This window comes from Mchenga conophoros, linkage group LG1, assembly GCF_057382185.1.
Source record: "Mchenga conophoros isolate Kocher_MC1m ecotype Shallow Benthic linkage group LG1, M_conophoros_male_GT1.1, whole genome shotgun sequence".
NCBI lineage: Eukaryota > Metazoa > Chordata > Actinopteri > Cichliformes > Cichlidae > Mchenga > Mchenga conophoros.
This window is the reverse complement of record NC_140526.1, coordinates 25,621,188-25,643,369: the sequence shown is the minus strand read 5'-3', so window position 1 is coordinate 25,643,369 and position 22,182 is coordinate 25,621,188. Positions and strand designations below refer to the sequence as shown.

General features: G+C 41.6%; 2 protein-coding genes across 3 annotated transcripts; one reads left to right on the top strand and one right to left on the bottom strand.

Moving 5' to 3' along the window:
* Positions 1 to 213: 213 nt before the first annotated feature.
* On the bottom strand, positions 214 to 12,776 carry tgfbrap1 (transforming growth factor, beta receptor associated protein 1). Of its 2 annotated transcripts, none has more exons than XM_085271953.1 (13): positions 12,725 to 12,776; positions 8,793 to 9,503; positions 7,299 to 7,493; positions 6,531 to 6,685; positions 6,268 to 6,350; positions 5,540 to 5,720; positions 5,305 to 5,465; positions 4,723 to 4,780; positions 4,482 to 4,625; positions 4,087 to 4,230; positions 3,049 to 3,208; positions 2,400 to 2,851; positions 214 to 2,209 (listed from the first exon to the last, which is right to left on the bottom strand). In XM_085271953.1, exons 1-13 carry the CDS (start codon positions 12,774 to 12,776, stop codon positions 2,021 to 2,023), a joined length of 2,685 nt encoding a protein of 894 aa, XP_085128079.1. In that variant the 3' UTR covers positions 214 to 2,020. The 2 variants fall into 2 exon arrangements, with proteins under 2 accessions (XP_085128079.1, XP_085128071.1); XM_085271945.1 differs by lacking the exon at positions 12,725 to 12,776 and adding an exon at positions 10,880 to 11,106.
* On the top strand, positions 11,911 to 20,890 carry cul4a (cullin 4A). The gene is made up of 20 exons (XM_085271966.1): positions 11,911 to 12,557; positions 13,596 to 13,711; positions 14,169 to 14,273; positions 14,905 to 14,973; positions 15,065 to 15,138; positions 15,215 to 15,377; positions 15,458 to 15,547; positions 15,626 to 15,708; positions 16,752 to 16,819; positions 17,037 to 17,155; positions 17,273 to 17,465; positions 17,634 to 17,738; positions 17,851 to 17,961; positions 18,594 to 18,679; positions 18,889 to 18,996; positions 19,119 to 19,232; positions 19,338 to 19,443; positions 19,530 to 19,702; positions 19,807 to 19,959; positions 20,061 to 20,890. The coding sequence occupies exons 1-20, from the start codon at positions 12,419 to 12,421 to the stop codon at positions 20,154 to 20,156; spliced, it is 2,271 nt and encodes a 756-aa protein (XP_085128092.1). The 5' UTR covers positions 11,911 to 12,418; the 3' UTR covers positions 20,157 to 20,890.
* Positions 20,891 to 22,182: the final 1,292 nt, after the last annotated feature.

Here is a 22,182-nt window from a genome sequence, read left to right as displayed (position 1 = left end):
CTGGAGCATGTGCCAAGAACATTGAACTGTAGAGATTGTGGTATCAGCTGGCGTTCTGGTTTCAGACACATTACTGCCATCTTCTGGTGTCTTTAGAAACAGTCACAGGGAGATGAAGTTCTTGTGTTGAAATATGAAAAGGCTGCCAAAAGTAATTTACCCCTGCATATTAATAGAGACAAATTACAGTTATCACACTGCATTCTTGCCAGATTCTTTCTGAAATTGAAATGTTTTATTTATTTTTATCTGTTTGGAACAATTAATTTCTGGAGAGTCAAACCTAATTTAATTTCCGATGAAAACATCTTTATACACATCCCGCACACACACATTTTCCTCTGAAGCGTGTTTTGCTGAAAGGATTCAAATGAATACACAAAACCTCAGTGAAATAATGATCTTTTTAAAAAGAACGTATTAGTGGGACGTTTGTGATCTTTAAAACATTTAAACAGTTTAGGCAACTTGCAAAGACAAACATAAGTGTAATATTCCTTTGTTATATTTTCATAACAAAAGAATATTACACTTATGTTTGGAGCCTGTCTTTGCATGTCCACCTCATTCTCATAGACCAAAGACTATGATGCCATAACTAACTTGACTACTTTTCCTGTTACGATGTCACAGGTGTGTGAAGAAGAGACACTGTTAATTGACTTCATGCAGGATCTTTCACCCACTTACCCATCAGTTTATTTTGTGCACGGTTCATTTTTTCCTCAAGTGTTTCACCTTAAATGTCATTGCATACTACTGCTGCTCTTGGACACACTGCCATTTTTATGAAGTCTCACAATCTTTGTTATCACGTTCACTGCGGGCAGTTTTAACACTTGTTGCATTAAATGCAAATCCAAAACTGAGAAAGCTGAGAATTTTACAGGCTCTTTGAATCACAGAAATGAGACGGGTGCACTTTGCACTTTCAATGGAGAGAGTTGTAGTTCGTGGCCTGTTGTTCTACATGATTGATCTTGTACACAAATTTTAAACAAATAGCCTATACTTCAACTTAAATGTTTTGCTCAGTATTGCGTACATGCATACATTAGGATATCTAACAGTATGAGTGGCCTGTTCAAACAAACAAAATGTATGCATGCATGCTTGGGGCAATGGAAATTTTATTTATTTGTTGCTTGAAACCAGACAAAATGTATGCAGGTTCATTTCAGTTACGCTGTAAGATTAACTGTCACATCATTAAGGATTCATCTCATTTGTGCAACTTGTAGAAGGTCAATGTGATGTGTATAGTCTAATAAATGTCCAATTACACTTATTCATAAGTGAAGCACTGTTATTTTCACATTTTATGTTGTTGCTGCTCCACAAAAGGTTGGTGTTTATTTGTTTAAACCTTGCTATGACAATCATTTAGTGGGTTTGGATCAAATTGCTGCTTGTCAGTTACCAACTAATACAACATCATTGTGGGTGGAGGGAAAGCAGCTTTGAGACCAGAACAAAGAGTCAAAGACATACAAAAAAAGAAAAAGAACAACAGACTTTTTCCATCAGTACTGATGAGCCTTTGTAGTATTCACATTACAACCCAACTCTGTAATGTGCGAGTTAAGACAGGTTAGAACAGTATTAATACAATACCCATATGGAGCCGATTAGACCGAAAAGTGTAAGACTGTTCATGCTTCAGAAATATATGCAATGAGATTCAAATATTATGTTCTGTAGTTCAAGCAGTTTCTTGAATTTAGGATTAAAAAAAAAAAAGAAGAAGAAAAAACAAAGACAGGACGGCCACAGAATGGAACAGAAATCAAACTGTAAGTCTGAAAGTGCAGTACAACTGCGGCGCTCGAGTCCCCCACACAGTCGCCCAGCCTTCTTTGTGTGTCTTGTTAACTCCACAGCTGCAGAGCCCACTAGGGGAACTGGGGCTCTGTGCTTTTGTCATCCCCACAGTCCTCAGCCATTGAAAATCTCAGCGCATCCTGCTGTAGTTTGGTGCCTCTCATCCCAAGCCATGAGGTTTCTTAAAAAGGGTTAGGTCTCACGTGTGTTTACTGCTATTAGTCAACTGTCTCTTTGTGGGAGAGTCTCTTACTCTCTGGGCAACACAGTGGGTGTGGACAGGCACTCCACCGGGCAGACACACCACGCTGGGCTCGCTGAAGGTGTTGTGGCACAGGTGGCATCCCTTCTTTTCAGACACAAAGACGGGTCTCTTACACTCTTTCAACTGGACGAGAAAAAAAAAAAATAACAGGGAAAGGAGTTTTAAGGTGTTTTGTTAAAAACTTTTCATGGTTGTTTACCCGTTTATTTGATCGTGAAACCAGAAAATTAAAAATGAAAGTGTTTCGTTAAGCGTAAGAGTAGAGCAGTTATTTATATACTTATCTAGCTTAATACTATAATGCGTTTCTTACCCTATCATGCAGCAGTTGAAGGTTTTCAGAGTGTGCGAGCCCTAAAGCGATCCTGGACGTGCGGCAGGCGTGCATGCTGGCCCTGATGGCTCGACCCAGAAAGGGACGCAGCAGCTGAAGTGACCAGCCTTCTGGCAGCATTCGCAGGACACGGACCGCGTCAAACACCTCCCCGTGCCGATTTAGGAGATCCACTGCCGCCATCTCCAGCTCTCCGCTGTCTCCCGATTGCCCAGGAGGGCTCCCATCCAAATACACCCCCAGCAGCAGGTGAAAGAGCTGCTGTCGGTACGCCGAATCTCTACTAGAAGAGGCCCATATGCAGAAGGCCTCGGCGGACGGGAAGTCTCTGAGCTGGTGCACCAGAATGTGCAGCGCTTTGTCATGCTCCTCTAGTTTTCCATGTAGTGTTGCACGCTCTAGCAGCAGTTCTTCACAGTTCTCCATTTTAGCTGAACAGAGCACAAGAACACCAAACATCATGAAAATCTCCAAAATGATCACCAGACGCACAATTAAATGAAAAGCAAGACCTCGTTAGAGCGCATCAATTAAATCTTGTTCATAATCTTTAAAGAGACGTTACAAAGTAATTCCACAAGAAAAAAGAAACTCCTGTTAGAGACAAACAAACAGATATTTTTCTCACCTAAAAGAAACTGTACACGGTATAGGTCGGACTCCCTGAGCAGGGCTTGAAGCCTTTCCCTAGCTTTGGTCAGCTGTTCCTCATCTTTTGGAGACTGTGACATCAAAGATAACACCCTCTCCAAGTACAACACAGCTAGATGTGTGTGGAACTTCTCCTTCTGCATCCACAAACATGAAAACAGTTCAAATTAAATAAGCTTTTAAAGATGCACATCTGTAGATGGAAACCTAAAAATAAATCCACGATGAGAGTTGTCCAAAATAACCATTTACAATGATTCAATACTATAGGTAAGCAAGTTTCTAGAATCTAATGTTAGCTAGAAAAATGAAAAAGGGGCATCGTGGGGCCTACTTTCAGGATCACTTTAAGGATCTTATTCCCAAACTACAAGAGTGAAGCATGTCTGCAGCCCACAGTTCAGACTGTGGTTTCACTGAGCAGCAGCAAGTGTTCAGTTGTGTGCATGTGCAGCAGTTCGCTGATGTGAAAACATTTATAGACTTCAGGCTTCAAGAACTCATGAAAATATTCATCCAACCATTTATAAAAGTACTTGTACTTAAGCTCCAAATTAAGGATGTGCACACCCTTTAGAAGTAACTTAATTCTGACAGCTCAAGACTAGAAGGGGAAGTCGGGGAGACAGAGCTAACCACCGAAGCTACCATGTCTCACGTGAACTGCTTCACTAAAATGCTTTCACATTTAGTCAAGTGTTCAAATGCATTTTCATGTCGGAATTAGGGAACATTTATACTGGACGCACAATTTCTGGTGATGCCTTTGCCACCTTGCAGGAAAGGTTTGGTTTTATTTAACCTTAAATGTGACAGAAAGCAATGTTTACACTTCCAATTTTTCTGAATCCCCTGCTCACTTAACTGCAGAGGTTGTGCATTTGTGCTGCCAAAATATGAACAACCTACAGCTGAATATCACGCCTTCACGTCTCCTCATACTTAAACATTCTGTGGGAGTGCAGCCTGAGACCTGAACACTGTCTATCAGCCATCACAGCTTGTGTTTTTGTACCTGCACCCTTTTCTCCAGCACCAGGTTCTCCAAGTAGAGCAGAAGCGCCTGGTTGTGCTTTCCCAGGTAAGTGATGACATCATCAGGGTTCAATTCCGGCTGGTCTTTACTGGTATGCCTCTTAGTGAAGATGTGGACACCTATCTATGGGCAAGAAAAGAGATTAGGTTACTACTTTAGCTTTTGCAAAATGACTGGAAGTGACGCAAACTGTCTGCAGAGCAAAGCTCTAAGCTCTTTAAGACAATGTACTGCAACAGAATAAGTACACTCAAACACTAGAACTAGGAAATATTGTGCAAGCATTGGCTAGTGACAGACAGCAAGACTCAAAAACTTCCAAGTGAGACCAGTATTAATAATTCTGCAGCAGCGTTACATTTTTGGTAACCTACGATGGGATCCTTCCGTAGGGCCCAGTCTGCATACTTCCATACAAGGTCCACATTAGAGGAGGTGCAGAGAAAGTCCACAATGTACTCAAAAAGATCAGATCTAGTAGGGTCTTGCAGCTCCCCATCTGCCACACGAATCCACAACTATCAGAAACGTAAAGGGTTCAATTCATAAACATCGTATTAGTGCAGATTCTTCAGTCATAAATCACTGAGAAAAAAAATAAATTTGCAAACATACCTGAAGTGCTGCTGAATCCTGACCATTATAATGATAGAGCAGCCCCAGCGCAAAATATCTTAAAGACAGAAAAGAGCTGAATGAAGCCAAAGCCGCCCTGGAGGATTACATTTTCTGTATAAAGCAATTAAATTGCCTTCCTAAACTGGACATAGTATTAAAGCTTTACCAGGGTGTTAATTAACAGTGTGGGAGGAAGGAAGAGCATTTACCCAATGAAGACCCATCTCAGTCCATCCCTCTAGTGAATTTTGTAGCTGTAATAATTAAAGTTCTGTTTTCCAGTCATTCCCAAGTGTTATTGTTGCTGCCAATTACTGAATTTTAAGCCTGATTTCATATGAAAGAAGTCGGACTAATTTACTTTAATCACCATTTATACAACAGTCAAACCATGCGCTCACACGAGCACGCACACACACACACACACTAGAAACCAAAGCTTTTAGGTCATTGTGCATGTTTATCAATGAAGCTATAATTAACAACATTTTGGAGATCATAAAGTCTCTCTGTGTTGGACCAGTTTCTGAGTTTTTAATCATGTTAACATAAAAGATTAGATCGTAAGAGTATACAAACTTGTGATATTTCTCCAGCCATGGGACACTGTCTGCTAGCACGCAGGCATTGTCTGAAGCCAGGAGGTCTAAAAGGCTGTCGTGGTCCTGTTCGGCATACAGCTTTAACAGTGCAGTGTCCACATCCTCTCTACAGCCGTTCACCACCTCTGTGCTTCGTACCTGTGCGTACAGATAATGAAAACCATTAACACAAGACAAGTGACAAAACTGTGTGCAGGTCTGAATCCAGTTACCTCTCCTAAATAACTTATGAGGAACTTCTTGCATCGCAACACTTTCTCCTGGTCACCCTGTGCCAGATGATTGAGATCTGCAAACTCGTGGAGAGGAGGGTGGCACCGCGTGAATGAAGAGGAAGCTGGTAGCAGTAACGGGCAGAGAGATATCAGCTCCCGCACATCCAGCTGACCCTTCCTGAAGGATCAAATAAATAAGAGTAAGGTCATAAAAAACTCAACATCTCTAACTGGCATTTGTCAGAACTTTCAAAGTGGAGTGAAAAGATGAGCTCACTGCAGACACAGACAACACAAGAGTCTGATAAAATGTACAAAATGTGGCAGATTTTGAGGATTAGAGATAAACTTTAGGGTGAGTCATGTACTTCTTGCTAAACTAATCACAGCTCTTTAACATTCAAGGAACAGAGTAACCCGGCTGTATGTTCGTAAGTGATATTACAATATTAAAGTCTTTCAATTAAAGCTGAAATTCTACACTTAAAATCACACCTCCATTCCATGCTCTAAAATCCACTGCAGATGTATTCAGAGACAAAAGTAGAAAGCAAGTGTCCCCTCCAAAAGAATATATCCATCTTATGGACCTGATCGCATTTAAAAAAGAAAAAACTGGAGCCATTAAGAATGATTCTTTTATAAAATATATTCCAGGCATTCTCATAAATGTCAATAAAACTGTCTGATGACTTGAGGGTTGACCAGCACTGACCCAGACTTACCGGAAGTGTTCTTTCGCTTCCAGAAACTGAAGCTGGCCAAACTGTATGAATCCGGCCTGCTGGAGGATTCGTTTGTGCAAATTCTGCAGAAGTAGAAAGTGACAATTTAGAAGTGAATCGAGTTTGTAGTTGTGAAAAATATTCTCTTTAATGAAACTCAGCAAGATTAGTTTAGGAAGCAGAATTAACATATTAAGATTTTCTAATAGTGACAACAGGTGCACTGTGTGGCCAACATATCATCTTCTTAAACATGTTGTTACCTGGAACTTGTCTTTGGGGATATTTCTCTGCGCTCCCTCTGTGAGAATGAGCGCCTCCTCCACTCTGTGATTGGCCAGCAAGTCTTGAATCTGTCTTTCTAGCGGCAGAGGTACTAAGACGTACACGGCCTTAGTAGAAGCCAGAATGACCTTCCCTACAAAAAACACAAACACAGAGCACTGAGGGGTCAGACTGATTTTTCCTCACAACAGCTCCATAAATTGAAAGCTTTGCATGCACCTGATGATTGCAGCCAAACCAGGGATAATATATATAGCGCACGGAAAGCTTCAGAGAGCTTTAGCTCAGAGCTTCAAGTTCACTTTCAAGCACATATGAGTGTCGTTTTGCACTTGAAGCTCAAAGATGACTTCATATTACTTCAATGCTTTTATTCTAAAGCCAAGCAGAATAAAAGTTTCATTTTAACACAGAACTGAAATCCTCTGTAGCAAGAAATGGTCGATAGTGCTTCAGATCCCATTAAGAGTTGAGACCTGAGTGCACAGCGCCATCCAGACGCTTTCTGATGAACAGTTTTGGTTACACAGTCCAGTCAGCCAAAGCAATAACTATTTCCATCCCCATATCACTTATTAATCCTTTCCTGTTTTTCAAACGCACTTTTCAGGAGCTCTTTGCATCAAAAAAGTACCTGTTAGTTAAACCTAATCCTTGAGGAAATTAAAATGCTATTTACTTAAATAGTAATTCCCATTTGTGATACCTTTTGGTAGACATTAGAAACAAGCAATATGCAAACATACCTTCAAAGTTTTGCAAAATATGGCCATCCCTGAATGAAAGGGTCTGTTTAAGTTGTTGGTCCAACATGCTGTGGATGGTGATGAAGCTCTCGTCCAACGCCACCACGTATGGAAAACACACAGCGGCACCAATCACGCTCTCTGACCACCTGACCGGAGCTCGCTGAGATACACCCTCTGCATTGGCAAACATTCCTGGAGATGGCATGTGGAAAAGCAGTTTTAATGATCAACATGGACATGTTAAGTATAGGTGGGCGGACCGATTCAGGTATCGATACGAGCATTGGTATCGGTATTGGATCAATACTCTGCCTGCCTTCCCAGCAGAGTGACAACCATTCCCCCTCAGCTTTTTACAGCTGACCAATAATAAAAAACCCCAAGGTGATTCTTATTAATAAACAAGCAGATGCACACATGCTGTCAAAGTTACAGAACACAATTTGATCCTTCAGACACCACCAATTACACACAGTACTTTAATTTTAAAAAGGAAATGCACATGTTCCCTTAAACAGCCCCAAAAATAAGTTTGGAGAATCACAACATTTAAGAGATAGTGAGCAAAACAATACGCTCTTTATTTTGAGATGTTAGCCTACACAAAATGCCTGAAATGTATTTTCACACAGATGTGTGACACATAAAAGAAAGGCTGAACCCGGAGCGCTGCAGTGAATGGAGCTGGTGACTGTGTAATGCTGTGGGGAGCAAAGTGCTTTACATGGTTTAGAGAGAGAAATTAAAAGCAACACAAAGCTGATGAACTTCATCCTGTGATGAAACATTTCTATGCCAATGGGAGTGGACCCTTCAAACATGACAATGCCTCTGGTTGTCCTTATCAAACTATTTCATGAAGATGAGAATGTTTAATGTACAATCCTCTGTACTACAAAGCAGGATTTGGATTTATCCTGGTAGATTCACCTTTAATTCAAGAAGGTTCAATTAAAAGAAACAGATTACTATGGAAACTTGTGCTGCAGGACAAACCTGCTCTAGAGTAGATTATGTTCAAGATAAGACATCAGTAGGTGTGAAATCACTGTGTACTGAACAATCACAATGATAGGAGGATCACAAATATTACTAGTGGGGTTTTTTTAAGCTTTAGTCTTTCTTTCATCCAAAAAAGGATCCGTAATCTTGATTCAGAAAAATTCTGTTTTACAATCATTAATCCAAAACACAGCAATTTGTGCTTTTTGACCTCATATCAAATTTGCATGAAGACTAAGTTTGTATCTGGATTTGAAATAATAAGTCTGTTAAACTACAGAGTCACAACTTTTGCAGCTTCAAACAGACTAAACATTTAATATAATACATCCTGCACAATGTATTTCTTCTCAGAAAAACACACTCGCGCAGCTGATCTGTTCTTACTAAGGCCCCTTGTGTTGGAATTTCTTTTAATTTGTCACCCATTGAGATATCATCTTAAAACTCCAAGTATTCACTGCAGGGACTGTTTTTGTTCTGACTTACCCAGACCACCAGGTGCTGCTAAGAGAAACTCCTCCCTGCCAATTCTCTTTACAATGGGTGTCCTCTCCTCGCTGTTGTAAGGGAAGAGGTCTTGGGAGGCTCCCGTGTTGTAGTTCAGGATCATATACTGTGTGGTAAGAGCCAGGCACAAGAAGTAACCGTCAAGACTGACAGCACAGGGCTGCTCGGGCGTTGTCAACTCTTTCACCAGCTGCACTCTGTCCTCGTACACCATGTAAATCTGGACTGTCCGCCGTTTGGAGGATAGCACGCCCATTTCGACACAGAACGGATCGGCGTTCACCGGGTTCTCGTTAACACAAAATGATGCCACGCCCCTGATCTTGGCTCCACCTCCACCTGCCGAGGGCACCGTTTCCAGCGTCACCATGTCAACGAGGAACACTAACCCTTCACAGAGCACTATGAGACGCTCCAGAGCAGAAGCAGCCCGCAGCTCAGCAACAGGTTTCTTGAGGCCAAGGTATTTGTGCAGCAACTTCTGAGCCAAGTAACCCGGCTTCCCTTTAGAGGAGGCGACCTCAGCCAGCAGAAAGTGGTGGATGAAGCAGTCATTGGTGCCCACGTACAAGTGCTTTCCACAGCATTCAATGCACTCAATGTTGATGCGAGCTTTGTCGCCCATTAGGAGATCTCGCTCCACAGCGGGGACTAGCTCAAAAGCCTTCACGCTCATCTTGGCCAAGGCATCTACAGGAGGTACAAAATAAGTTTGCGTCAGCAAAGCTGCAGACAAATTCAAATAATCAATGTGGAAAGCGGACTGTACAACATTTCCCTGTGAGGAATCATTAAGTCTCTGGATATACTCAGCATATAATTTATTCATAAAACTATACATGTATGTGAATTTTTACATGTGTGATGTGTGAGTCTGTGAATGTAAGGTGCTTTAAAGCTGTCGATTTGAAAGGTCGATTCCCACGCCCTCCCACATCCATAAGCCCTGGGTAGTGATTAAAAGAACGATATCGGATACAAGTGGTAGAAACAAGCTTCCTTTGATGGGTGGTTGCACTTTCCCTTAGAGGGTGAGGAGCTTGGTCGTTTAGAAGGAAGGCTGGAAGTAGAGCCACTCCTCCGTATAAAAAGAAGCCAGTTAAGGTGCTGGACATCTAATTAGGATGCCTCCTAAAAATCTTCTAGATGAGGTTTTATAGGCATGTCCTACAAGAAGGAGACCCCAGGGCAGAACCAGGATACACTGGAGGGTTTACATCTCAACACTTTAATGCCTCCCTGCCAGGTGAGCTGAAGGAGGTAAAGAAAAGGAAGGTTTGGGCTTCTATGCCTACCTGTTGTTCCTACAACCGAGAGCCTGATAAAGAGCAGAAGATACTGTTTAAGACGTTTTCTCTTTAAGATAAGGAGATTGACATTTCTTTAAAGTCTCTCCTTGACAGTACAGCTGAGGATTGCTGGTGTTTACATTTAAAGGCATGCGATTTCGGATCTGGGTTGCGTGAAAGGTTATGTGTTCTGACACAAAAAGATTAACAAAGCAGATATGCGGTTTTATATCAACAGCACAATTGTATTGAGTTTCCTGTTACACTACTATAGTAACACTTTATCGTATAGTTTACTGATTTATATTTGACCCATTAGAGATTGATCTCCTCACACCCTCATGCTCAAACAGTACGAGCTAATGGTGTTAGCACTAGCTAGCTCCCCAAACACAGAGGCAGCAGCGAAAAAGAAAATCACTGTTGACAGTGACTGTGTGAAGGTGAGAGAGTCATCATTAGGATATTAGTCATGTCAGGAAGCCGTGGCCAGTTTTAAATCTGATAGGTTGTTTCAGTACCACGTAGCTGAGCTCTTTCGGCTAAAGTTAGCTTCTAAACACTGTTCTCTTGCTATGCTAACGCTAGCAAGTTAATTTAAAGCTAGGCTACATTTCCAGTGTGGTTAAAGCTGCAAGGCTACAACCCTCACGGAGTGCCCGCACAAGGAAAATCAACCTATTTTCCAGTCAATCTCCCCTTCACTGACATGATGCTCTGTGCGTCCACACCCTGCCCAGTTCCTCCCGGAGCAGTTGGCGTAGACAGCAGACCTACCTATCAATGCAGGCGGCGCTCGGGACGGCAGGCCGGAGTCACTACACGCAGAAAAGCCTCAGTACTCCGAAAACCAGGACATGAACTCACACCTAAACGTCAACACTGCCATGCTGCTGGGGGTCGTTGCCGCACCGACAGCCGGATAATACAAGCTGAATGGCAGCCAGAGAGTTCCTGCTTGTCCAATATGAAACGCCGCCCATTTGCATTGAACCCCTGCTGGCTGCAGGTGATATAGTGGTGCGTTCACCGTTGTTACGAGTTTTTCAACAGTAGCCACTGCTAAGAAACCACCTGGAGCAGTGTTATTGTGAGGCAGGTGCATCAGTACTATTCCTTGTTTACCTCTTCACATATAAAATATTTAAACTAAACAGTCTAAGGAGCTTGGAAAGAAAAGCATCTGGACTTCCAAGCTCCTCAGACTACGATGACATGGGTGACTGAGAGCCTTCACAGACATTAAGACTAAACACAAATATTTCAGTATATTTCATTCATTAACAAGTAATATAGATCTTTATCTCTGGTGATGCTCATAGCTGACAAGTGCGTTACAATGACAAGAGCCAAACAAATATCAGAGGTGATTAAGTGTTTCTAAACTGGTCCTAGTAGCATGTGTGCAAGAAAATGCGTGCCATAACAGTAAACGTGTACTCACTAGCATTAGTAAGGGGTGCTGTTGCATTTAAACTCATCCAGATTCACTACGTCTGCTCCTCACTGTTACACCTATCTCCTTCTCATTCATTCTGTCATGCTTCCACTGACTTTCATTCCCCTTCTCTCCAGAGAACGCCTCAATTTTACCTCCTTAGAGTTCTTATTATGACTAGAGCTTCTTAATTTAATGACTAATGCAAAAAAAAAAGTTGTTGTCCTTTTGATGGCAAACTGATTTATTGTTACTGATATTTAAGTTAACTACACAGTATCTCAAACCAAAAATATTTGACCAATTTGTTCTGACACTAAAATGCACCATATGTTCCTGAACGCAACCCGGCCGGTTTTCACCCAAGATGCACCTGTCCAACTGAACCGTCTGAGAAAAGCCATTTTGTTGTGCTAGCTAGCTTCATGTTAGAGAAAGCCAGCAGTAATTTGGGATTTTTATGTCAGCGCTAACGATGTCGCGTTTATGTGTTAGTGTACTGTCGCAAAATACAACAGTTAAACTCGTGGAGGCCTGTAAGTAGCCGATGGGGATATGGACTAGCTTGTGAAGCTATAGAGCTGATGAGAAGACGAGAAGTGTTTGCTAAAGTGTGCTGCAGGTTCAGATAACATACTGTTAGCTAGCAGTGTGTTTACTTAGCAGGAGGTAGTTATGTTTTCGGATTAGTTAACCTCGTATTAAGTCATTTTTTTCCCCGTGAATGTATTTTAAATAGGCTGCGAGTGCCTGTGCTGTCAACCAAAGACAAGTAACTTAATATAGAGGCTGCCCCGCTGACGGCGAGTAAACAGCCCGTCAGTAAGTTAGCAAAACACTTGAACCATACAGCGATAAGCCAAAGCGCTAATCTGATAATGGCAGAGGACACCCGACAGGACAAGAGGGCCAGCTTCTCTATAACGGAACACAGTGCCAACGGGATGGCCAGGACCTCCGCTGTGGCCTCAGGCAAAACCGGCACGTCAAAGAAACTAGTGATCAAAAATTTCAAAGGTACTGTCACTGAGCCTCTTCTAATGCGTTACCTAACAGCAGCAGTTACACAGAGATACCATAGCACGTAAGAGGATGTTACTTTCAGATAATGCCTGTAAAAAGATAAACAAACAAAACAAAACAAAAAAAAGTTGCTGCCCTTACTGCCGTGCTCAAGCACTCACATGTCACCTTTACCCAGGGCTTGCTCCTGATAGACTGATATGCATTTTCCATTATGCTGCATAGCTGTTTGTGCCAAATCCACCAGCCATGGAGTTTTGGGCCACTCCTAAATCCCAGCACCTGTTGTATAAAGTAAAAGCACGAGGTTTTATATCTGACATAACTAATCATTGAATGAATTGATCGTCTGAAAGATACCGCTGTTCTGTCAGTCTATTAATTCACACCACAAATGGGGAAAAAACTTAACCCTGGAGAACCCATGGGGTCAGAGCTGACCCTATTGTTTTTCTAGGGAACCCATGGGGTCAAATTTGATCCCATGGGTTCTCCAGGGTTAAATAAGAGGTTGTTTTAAATCAAGGTTGATGTTAATATTGAGAAGTTACAGCACTTCACTTTACAATTAACCATTTACTTTGGACATTTTAGAAATGAAAGAAATTTCGTGTGTGGAAAAAGATTGGCAAATAAATAAATGTCAATAAATGATTGAGTCAGAGAGACCAGTAAATTTGCTTTGTTCAATTTCCAGCAGGATAAATGTTTATTTGCCAACATAGCTGAGAGTCCAAAGTGTGTGGAGGTACTCCCTCTGTAGGTTATTGTCAGTCATCCCAGTGTTGATGGCTTCATAAGTACAGTAAAGCTATTGTATCAAAACTTGCTTTCCTTACCTTCAACATATGACAGAAAACTTTGAAAATGTCATTGAACATTTATTCTTCAGGTTTTATCATTTCCACTTGCAGAGCATTTGTAATAAACAAATGCTCTGCAAGTGGAAATGATACTAGGATGTGCTGCCCACATCCTAATATGGTCATATTTTAGTCCTATAAGTGAGTCTTGTTGTGTTTTTGTAAACAGATAGGCCAAAACTAGCAGAGAACTACACCGAGGACACGTGGCTGAAGCTGCGAGATGCGGTGGGTGCAATCCAGAACAGCACCTCCATCAAGTATAACCTGGAGGAGCTCTATCAGGTTTGCTGTTTGTCTTTTTAATTACCAAACTAGAGTTAGACTTATTTTCTTCACACCCTGAGTAATGTGTTGCACTGCTGGGCCTTAAAAACATGTTGGTACGGAACAACGGGGCATGTCAAGCTCAAATGCTTTGCAGTCTCGACATTTCTAACACCATAAAGCCACGAATATTAAATGAGTCTGAAGTTGAAGAACAGCCGAGGATTAAAATAAACTTGTGAAGACTTGCCATTTGTTTTGAGCTTGTTGCATCACGTACAGGACGTCTGCTGATGTGTTTGTTTGCTTTTAAACTGTTATGCATCTCAAAGCCTTTCACCACATTTTCACATAAATCCATGATGTTTTACTAATAGTGTTAAAGTAAGTGTTATTATTCTCCAAATCACCTGTCTGTCCTGTCATATAAAAACAATTGTCTCCTGTTTTCTCTTTGTTTCTGCTGCACTTGAAGGCGGTGGAGAACCTGTGCTCGTATAAAGTCTCACCGACTCTGTACAAGCAGCTTCGGCAAGTCTGTGAAGATCACGTGCAGGCCCAGATCCACCAGTTTAGAGAATATCCTTTTTTATGTGCACAGGCATGTCAGGCAAGCTATGTGCTGAAATGTTGAAGCAAGTAGGATCTGCCTGATATCTTCTTTACTAGAAACCAAAATGATTCTCCGCTAACTGTGGAGTGAAATCATGTCAGTATATGTTATATCCACTGACTTGATAATAACAAGTTTCTCACTATAAGAGATAAATATCTAAATTACTTAAGTTTGATGAGGGGAAAATCTGTAACCGGACACTAGTTTCCAGATGTTGTTCATCTGTGTGCAGACAAGAGTTGGGTATTGCTTATATAGTGAGTAGCAATTTGTTTGAGATCGGCTGCACACAGATAAGATAAAGCAGTGCTCCACCTTCTTTATAAATCTGCAGTTGGGACCTCAAGGTGGATTTTGCTTGGAGCTTATTGGTAGCTTTACTCTTTCAATGATATCTGGGGTCTGCTGGCAGACGTCAAGCGATGCTAAATGTGTAGTTTGGTTATTAACACTGGTTGAAGTTTGTTCTTTTAAGTATTAAGAGGAAGTTAGATAAACATGCTTTGTCATTATATCTCATTAGAGGTACTGTAATATAATTCAGAGCTGGGGTTTGATGCCTCAGTAAAAGATTTTCTTTAACTTGGACCTCACAGAGTCTTTGGACAACCTTTCCTTCCTGAAGCGAATGAATCGCTGCTGGCAGGACCACTGTAGGCAAACTGTGAGTGTGATGTTTGATAGATATCCATTTAAATCTGCTCTGCTCAAACCTTAGTGGACTGTAGGAATGTTAATCTAATAATTCTTTGTAGATAATGATCCGGAGCATCTTTCTCTTCCTGGATCGTACCTATGTGCTGCAGAACTCTCTACTCCCTTCTATCTGGTAAAATTATAGTTAATTCCAGTCACTGTGTCTGTAAAGATGTTCTCAGAAAGCTGATGTTATGTATTCGCTGCAGGGACACCGGTTTGGAGCTGTTTCGCACCCACATCGTGAGCGACAGTGCTGTTCAAAAGCGAACAGTGGAAGGCATTTTGGAGCAGATTGAACTGGAGCGGAATGGAGAGACCGTGGACCGGAGTCTGCTTAGGAGTCTTCTTGGCATGCTGTCAGACCTGCAGGTACACAATCGCCTCTTCGTCACGTGGGCGCTTAGAGTGCATGCCAGTATTTCTCCATCATGACTCTCAACTCTTGTTAGGTTTACAAAGACTCCTTTGAGGAGAGATTTTTGACTGAGACCAATCGTCTGTATGCAGCAGAGGGACAGCATCTGATGCAGGAGAGAGACGTGAGTGAGACCACCAGTGGGTGTGTGTGTCATGTGATTGTCATCAGCAGTGCTGAGTGTGTGTTTGTGTGTGTTCAGGTACCCGAGTACCTGCACCACGTGGCTCGTCGGTTGGAGGAGGAAAATGATCGAATCGTGAGCTACCTCGATCAGAGCACTCAGTAATGTTTATTTATTTACTTATTTATTTATTTATTTGGATTTTTATTATATTCATGCATATCGCTGAGACATCCAACCATCAGCTATACCTGCTTATCCTTTTCAAGGGTTGCGGGAGCTTAAGGAAGGTAAAATTGCCTACTCGCCATTTAAAACAGCTCTCATGCAACGTTCAGAAAGAACATTTAAAAACCATTCATTACCATATAGTGATATAGAAACTGCTAAATGAGGTTTAGTTTTGAGTCAGAAGGCCAGTGGTGCCTTAAAGTGTCAACAAGCACTGTTGCCATCACAAACTTTGACACTACTACACTATCTTTTGATTCTATTTAAATAAAAAAAATCTACATGTTTTGGTTGGTTTACTCATTTATGATCGTCTCAATCGCACCCTGGAAGTTCCCTTCTGACCACGTGCAGCTATGCATTTGCAGTTTAACTGTGCAGCTCTAACTTGCACCAAATGCAAATTGATGTAAGCATTTATGTAAAGGATCATCACTGTGGATGAGAACTCTGACCACAGCTCAGACATCAAACAGCATGTTTCAGTAAAACAGTCCACAGTCTGCAAGCCCGTATGAGGTGCTTGCTCCTTATTTTTCCATTGTCCACGGGGTTGTGCAGGACTTACTGATTATATTTGGTGCACATAACTTGAATTTTTTTAGCCCCACAAACACACCACAACTGAGCACCAGCTAAATTTGTTTCCTTTTGACTTCATCCTCCTCTTCAAATTGCAATTTAAGCTGATGGGGGAGGGAATCCAGTGTGCATCACAAAAGTGCATCTGCATATGGACCGAACTGGATTCCCACAGAGCCTTTTTAAAAAAACAGCAGTCATGCTGGAAGTGGTGAATGGATTCACAAGGAGACGATCCTGAAGGAATAATTGGCAAAATATTTATTTATTATATAGTTTTTTCTTTTTATAGGTGTGGTAACAGATATTCTGAAGAACAGCAGCTTTGCTTGGCAAGCAGAGAACTTTGTTTACGATTGGTTTGTCTTATATTGTTTTCTTTGTTTAACAGGAAACGTCTCATTAGCTGTGTTGAGAAACAGCTGTTAGAAGAACATATGACTGCAATACTGCAAAAGGGTATGTCAGTGTGAAAGGTTTTGCAAACAGCCACAAACTGACGTAGTGCTGGGTTTCTGTTAAACTGGTACACATGAGTATTCTTTTCTTTCTTTTTTTCCTTTAGCAACTTTTTTAGTTGAGCTGTCCTGCCTGTAGAGCTGTATCCTGTTTTTATGTACGTAATTAAACATTTTCAGTATGTAAAAAGCACTCACGTGTAGCATGTTTGTGACAGGTCTGAGCACTCTGCTGGATGAGAATCGTGTGACTGAACTCACCCTCCTCTACCAGCTCTTCAGCAAAGTGAAGGGAGGACTTCCCACACTGCTGCAGTTCTGGAGGGATTACATCAAGGTACACACAAGACCCAACACATTTGTAAACATCAACACAAATCATTACTGTCAAAATAAATGTGTCCTGGTCTTTTTGTGTCTAAGACGTGTGTATGTACACTGTATTTGGTTTCAGTCCTTTGGAGGAGAGATTGTATGCACTCCAGAGAAAGACAAAGACATGGTACAAGACCTGCTGGACTTCAAAGACAAGATGGACAACGTGGCACAGAGCTGCTTTGCACGCAATGAGAGCTTCATCAATGCCATGAAGGAGGCTTTTGAAACTTTCATCAACAAGAGGCCCAACAAGCCTGCAGAGCTTATCGGTAGGCCAGGTCATTTAATGATGAATTTGTTTCAGTAATTTAGATTTTTAAGAGTTTTGGAAGTATAAAACACTACCTTTGTGCGCTTAAATGAATTTACACAGCTCATTTTAATGCGGTTTTCATTAGTTCCAGCATGTGATAACCGCTTTTGTGCTTTCCATGCAGCTAAATATGTGGATTCTAAGTTAAGAGCTGGGAACAAGGAGGCTACGGAGGAGGAGCTGGAGAGAATACTGGATAAGATAATGATAATTTTCCGCTTCATACACGGTTAGTTATATTTAATGAATATGTCACTGTTTGCTTTTCACCCAGTTAGTCTTACTAGTGAATAGGAAGTTTGTTTCCGTCTGACGCCTCTTGATCTGTTTTGTACATCCAGGAAAAGATGTGTTTGAAGCTTTTTATAAGAAGGACTTGGCCAAACGCCTGCTGGTTGGCAAGAGTGCCTCTGTTGATGCTGAGAAGTCCATGCTGTCCAAGCTCAAACACGGTAAGTCTCTAGTCCGATATCTTATATAGTCTATAAACAGATGAGAGTCCGCTTGTAGTCCAAGTTCTGTTGACCAGTCAGACTCAGTTAAAAAAAAAATAAAAGTGACAACATCAGCTGTCTGATGACAGTTTAAATTTTCATTAGATTTTAAAAACAATGACAGTCCTACAGAAAAATCTTGAACTGGATTTCCGTAATCCGTCATCCAGATATCCTGTTTATACTGGAAACCCTGAACAATTGTCTGTTGCTCTTATATGCTGAGTCAGCAGAGTAGCTGTTTTTTAAGGCAGATGGGAAATGTTTCACACCTCACAGTCAGCACGTTGCTGTTAATCAACATGCATGCCTCACTTATAGATATATGCTTGATGTTTTAGAGCAGTTAGATGAGGAAACTGGCCTTTTGGTTGACCTTATCCTGTGCATGCAGTATATTCTGAAATTTGATTGATGCCGCTTTAACTGCAGAGAGGATCTTTATGTTGCAGTAATATAGCAGCAGCAGCTCTAAATGAAGTTCTAATATGAAGTTATTAATGCTAATATAGACTCTCATGGGTGTCTGTGGTAATGTGGTAGTGTGAGAAGCAGCCAGCTGTAATATTCATGGTCTTGACTTCCTGCAGAATGTGGGGCGGCGTTTACCAGTAAACTCGAGGGGATGTTTAAAGACATGGAGCTGTCCAAAGACATCATGATCCAGTTCAAACAGGTACCTGAAGTCTTCATGCACATAAACAAAACTAGATAAATGAAGAAGCTTCGTATGAGAAGTCCAGTCACTTGTTTTCCCCCAAGCTCCTGAAAAATAAGATATTGTTGAGCTTTGTAGACACACTCCACTTTATTTGTGTCTCAAAATGCTTTTTTTTTTTTTTTTTTAGTGCATCATTGTAAAACAATTGTTCTTTTTTAACTCAGTATATGCAGAACCAGAGTGAGCCGAGCAACATAGAACTTACTGTGAACATCCTCACTATGGGCTACTGGCCTTCATACACACCCATGGAGGTGCACCTGCCCACAGAGGTAAGCAGCTCTGCATTTAGGTCTGGCACACAAATACACTTGACCACTGCATGAAACAAAACAAATCAGCTGATTCGATCCAAGACAGTGTTGATACAAATAATATTTTTATGTTCTGGTAGATGGTAAAACTCCAGGAGGTGTTCAAGCTGTTCTATCTGGGTAAGCACAGTGGGAGGAAGCTGCAGTGGCAGCCCACACTGGGCCATGCTGTACTGAAGGCAGAGTTTAAAGAGGTAAGAGCCTTGTAAGAGATAATGGAGCGTGGAGAAGGTGGATACACTGGGCTGAGAAAACATCTGGACTGCACCTGGATTTAAAATGACTACTTTGTACTGCAGGGTAAGAAGGAACTGCAGGTCTCCTTGTTCCAGACGCTGGTACTGCTCATGTTTAATGAGGGAGAAGAGTTCAGCATGGAGGAGATTCGGGCTGCCACTGGCATAGGTAACGCGTGTCTTTATACAGTTTAACCGTTCTGTTTGGGGAGGGGTACCTGCTGTATCACATGGCTGCTCTCTTATCCCTCACAGAAGAGGGAGAGCTCAAGCGCACGCTGCAGTCTCTGGCCTGCGGAAAGGCACGCGTCCTCAACAAGAACCCTCGAGGGAAAGACGTGGAGGACGGAGACCGTTTCAACTTCAACAATGATTTTAAACATAAACTGTTCCGCATCAAGATCAACCAGATCCAAATGAAGGAAACGGTAAAAATAACGTCTTGGTCTTTGGTTGGTTTTTTCGTTCACTAGTTGGGGGTTTTTTTGTTCTTTTTTTACTCATCACACTTATTTATTTGTTTTCCCTACAGGTAGAGGAGCAGGTGAGCACCACAGAGCGTGTGTTTCAGGACAGACAGTATCAGATCGATGCAGCAGTGGTGCGCATCATGAAGATGAGGAAGACCCTCAGTCACAACTTGCTGGTATCGGAGCTCTACAACCAGCTGAAGTTCCCTGTCAAGGTGATCAAGATTAAGCCTGTTTTGGGGCTTTTTTAAATTAACTAATTAATTTTATTTCCCCATGCACCTAAAGCTCACCTGACTCTCCTTACTCTCCACAGCCGGGTGATCTGAAGAAGCGGATCGAGTCGCTCATAGATAGAGACTACATGGAACGTGACAAGGAGACTCCTAACCAGTACCACTATGTTGCCTGAAGGGGTACCGCTGTCACCGTCATGCTTTTTTCACAGCAAGCGTGCAGCTGGCCCCGTAGCACAGGACTACAGCCCCTCAGCCACCCGACTCTCCTCTGGTGCCCATCTTTCCCTCCGTCCACTCTCCTGGACACAAGGTCCAGATGACACAGAGCTCCAGAGAGACGAGAGACACTTGGCTGTGCTGCTCCCATTCTGCAATATCCTTAGTGGGACTCTAAGATTGGGCTGGAGGAGTGGCCCAGGTTGTTGATGGTTGATTCATGTGACTTGCAAATCTGCTAATGCAACACACAACAGAAAATAACTAGCACTTTCCTCTGTTTTTGTTTAGTTTTGTTTTCCCCTCAGATTGGATTATTTTTCTCCATGTCATTCTAATATCACTTATTTTCTATTATAGGTTGTTTGTCTTGAGTTTTATGAGTTCTGTTTGTTTTTTTTTTGGTTGTTGTTTTAGATGTTTTTCTTATGAACGGCTGCATAAACTGCTGAGTATAAGCCTGACTGGCTGGTTACTTGACACAGCTGTTGAGGATGAGACGAGTAAAGAGCACAGATGCTAAAACATATGCAGGCAAGCTGCTCGGGTATTACGTTTGGCATCTTTGTTATTTGTTTTGACCAAAATGTCCAAATGTTCACTGTCATGTGCTGATGTTTTCGTAGACCAGATTGTGTTCTGTGTAGGAGTGCGGAAAGTGAAGCTGAATAAATGGGTATTTAATGATTCAGTTGGTGATGTGTAGGGGTGGGCGGATCCAAATATCGATAGTAAAGATACCAACGCTGGTGTTGGTATTGAACTGACACTAGCAAGATAGGATTAATACTCCTGTTGAAGCTTGGTTTAGACTTCTGTGGGAATTCTACGTCCTAACTTCAGCGAAACTGGAAACTCCTTTTACTGTACACTTCAGATTTCCGCATCGTTTGAGACCTAGTAAGTAAAGATTATTTACACAGCGCTTTTTAAGGCAAAAAAACAGCCACAAAATGCTTCAGAGAGGCATTAAAAACAAGGACAAAGTGAACACAGCTAAATCAAGTGAAACAACACAAAACCATTACTGACATCCCTGTCAGAATAGATGGGTTTTCAGCTTTTTTGTTCTTTCTTTTTTTTACTTTAAGGATGCTGTAGAGTCATGGGTGGAAAGAGAGAGAGATAAGCAGTTCCACAGTTTTGGCACTAAGGTTTAGAATGCACAGCCTTCCTTAGTTTTCAGATGGGTATGTGGAATCACCAGAAGACCTCTGTCTGTGGACCTAAGGATCCAGTTTGGAGAACAGGGAGTAGATTAGCAATTTTAAAGAAGATTTTAAACCAATATCTACACCAAACCAAAAGCCAGTGGAGAGTGACAGAGACATGAAACTGAGAGGATGACATAAACCCTCAGCAGAGAGAGAGCCCACTGTCACAGTTCTTTCAGAGAGGCAAAGAATAAACAGGTAGCACATATTGTGGGGAAAGTCATGTCTATTTAATTTATATAGCACATTTAAACAACAGAATTTGACCTAAAGTGCTTTAAAGAGAGCCAAATATACATTCTGGTTCAGGATTTGTAGGCTGTACTAATAGCACTGTCCTTTCACCATTCCCTTGATATTGCTTTTTTCATAGAAATATAGGGGTTAATGGCTGGCTGACTGATACTATAGTCTCATTTAAGGCAAAAAAAAGAAAGAAAAAAAGGTGGGTCCCTTGTTAAAGAAGGATGGCTGAACTGTACACTAAAATGTAGCAGGGCCCTCTGAGTTCCTTCTAGGGTTTTGCATGCCCTCGTGAATTGAAGGTGTCAGCTGACTGCCCACAACACGCACTTAGCAGAGTGCACGGCATAGAGTGGAGGCGCCTTTCACGTGCTACACCCTCATATAAAAAAATATACAGTTCACTGTGCTGTAGTTCGCACAGATGGTATAACGAAAATCTAAAATTCCATAAGTGGTTTAAAATGTTCTTTAATGAATTGGGAACAGAAAAGGAGAACCCGGAAGTCAAAATATCCCATCATTT

What these genes read in the sequence shown, in the direction of transcription:
- cul4a (XM_085271966.1), top strand. Translation starts at nt 12,419, where the DNA reads ATGGCAGAGGACACCCGACAGGACAAGAGGGCCAGCTTCTCTATAACG. An exon ending in TACCTCGATCAGAGCACTCA is followed by an intron (nt 15,709 to 16,751) that starts GTAATGTTTATT and finishes TTTGTTTAACAG; the next exon opens with GAAACGTCTCATTAGCTGTG. An exon ending in GCTGTCCAAGCTCAAACACG is followed by an intron (nt 17,962 to 18,593) that starts GTAAGTCTCTAG and finishes GACTTCCTGCAG; the next exon opens with AATGTGGGGCGGCGTTTACC.
- tgfbrap1 (XM_085271953.1), bottom strand. Translation starts at nt 12,776, where the DNA reads ATGGAAAATGCATATCAGTCTATCAGGAGCAAGCCCTGGGTAAAGGTG. An exon ending in GAAGCGAAAGAACACTTCCG is followed by an intron (nt 5,721 to 6,267) that starts GTAAGTCTGGGT and finishes TTGATCCTTCAG; the next exon opens with GAAGGGTCAGCTGGATGTGC. An exon ending in AGGATTCAGCAGCACTTCAG is followed by an intron (nt 4,626 to 4,722) that starts GTATGTTTGCAA and finishes CGTTTCTGATAG; the next exon opens with TTGTGGATTCGTGTGGCAGA.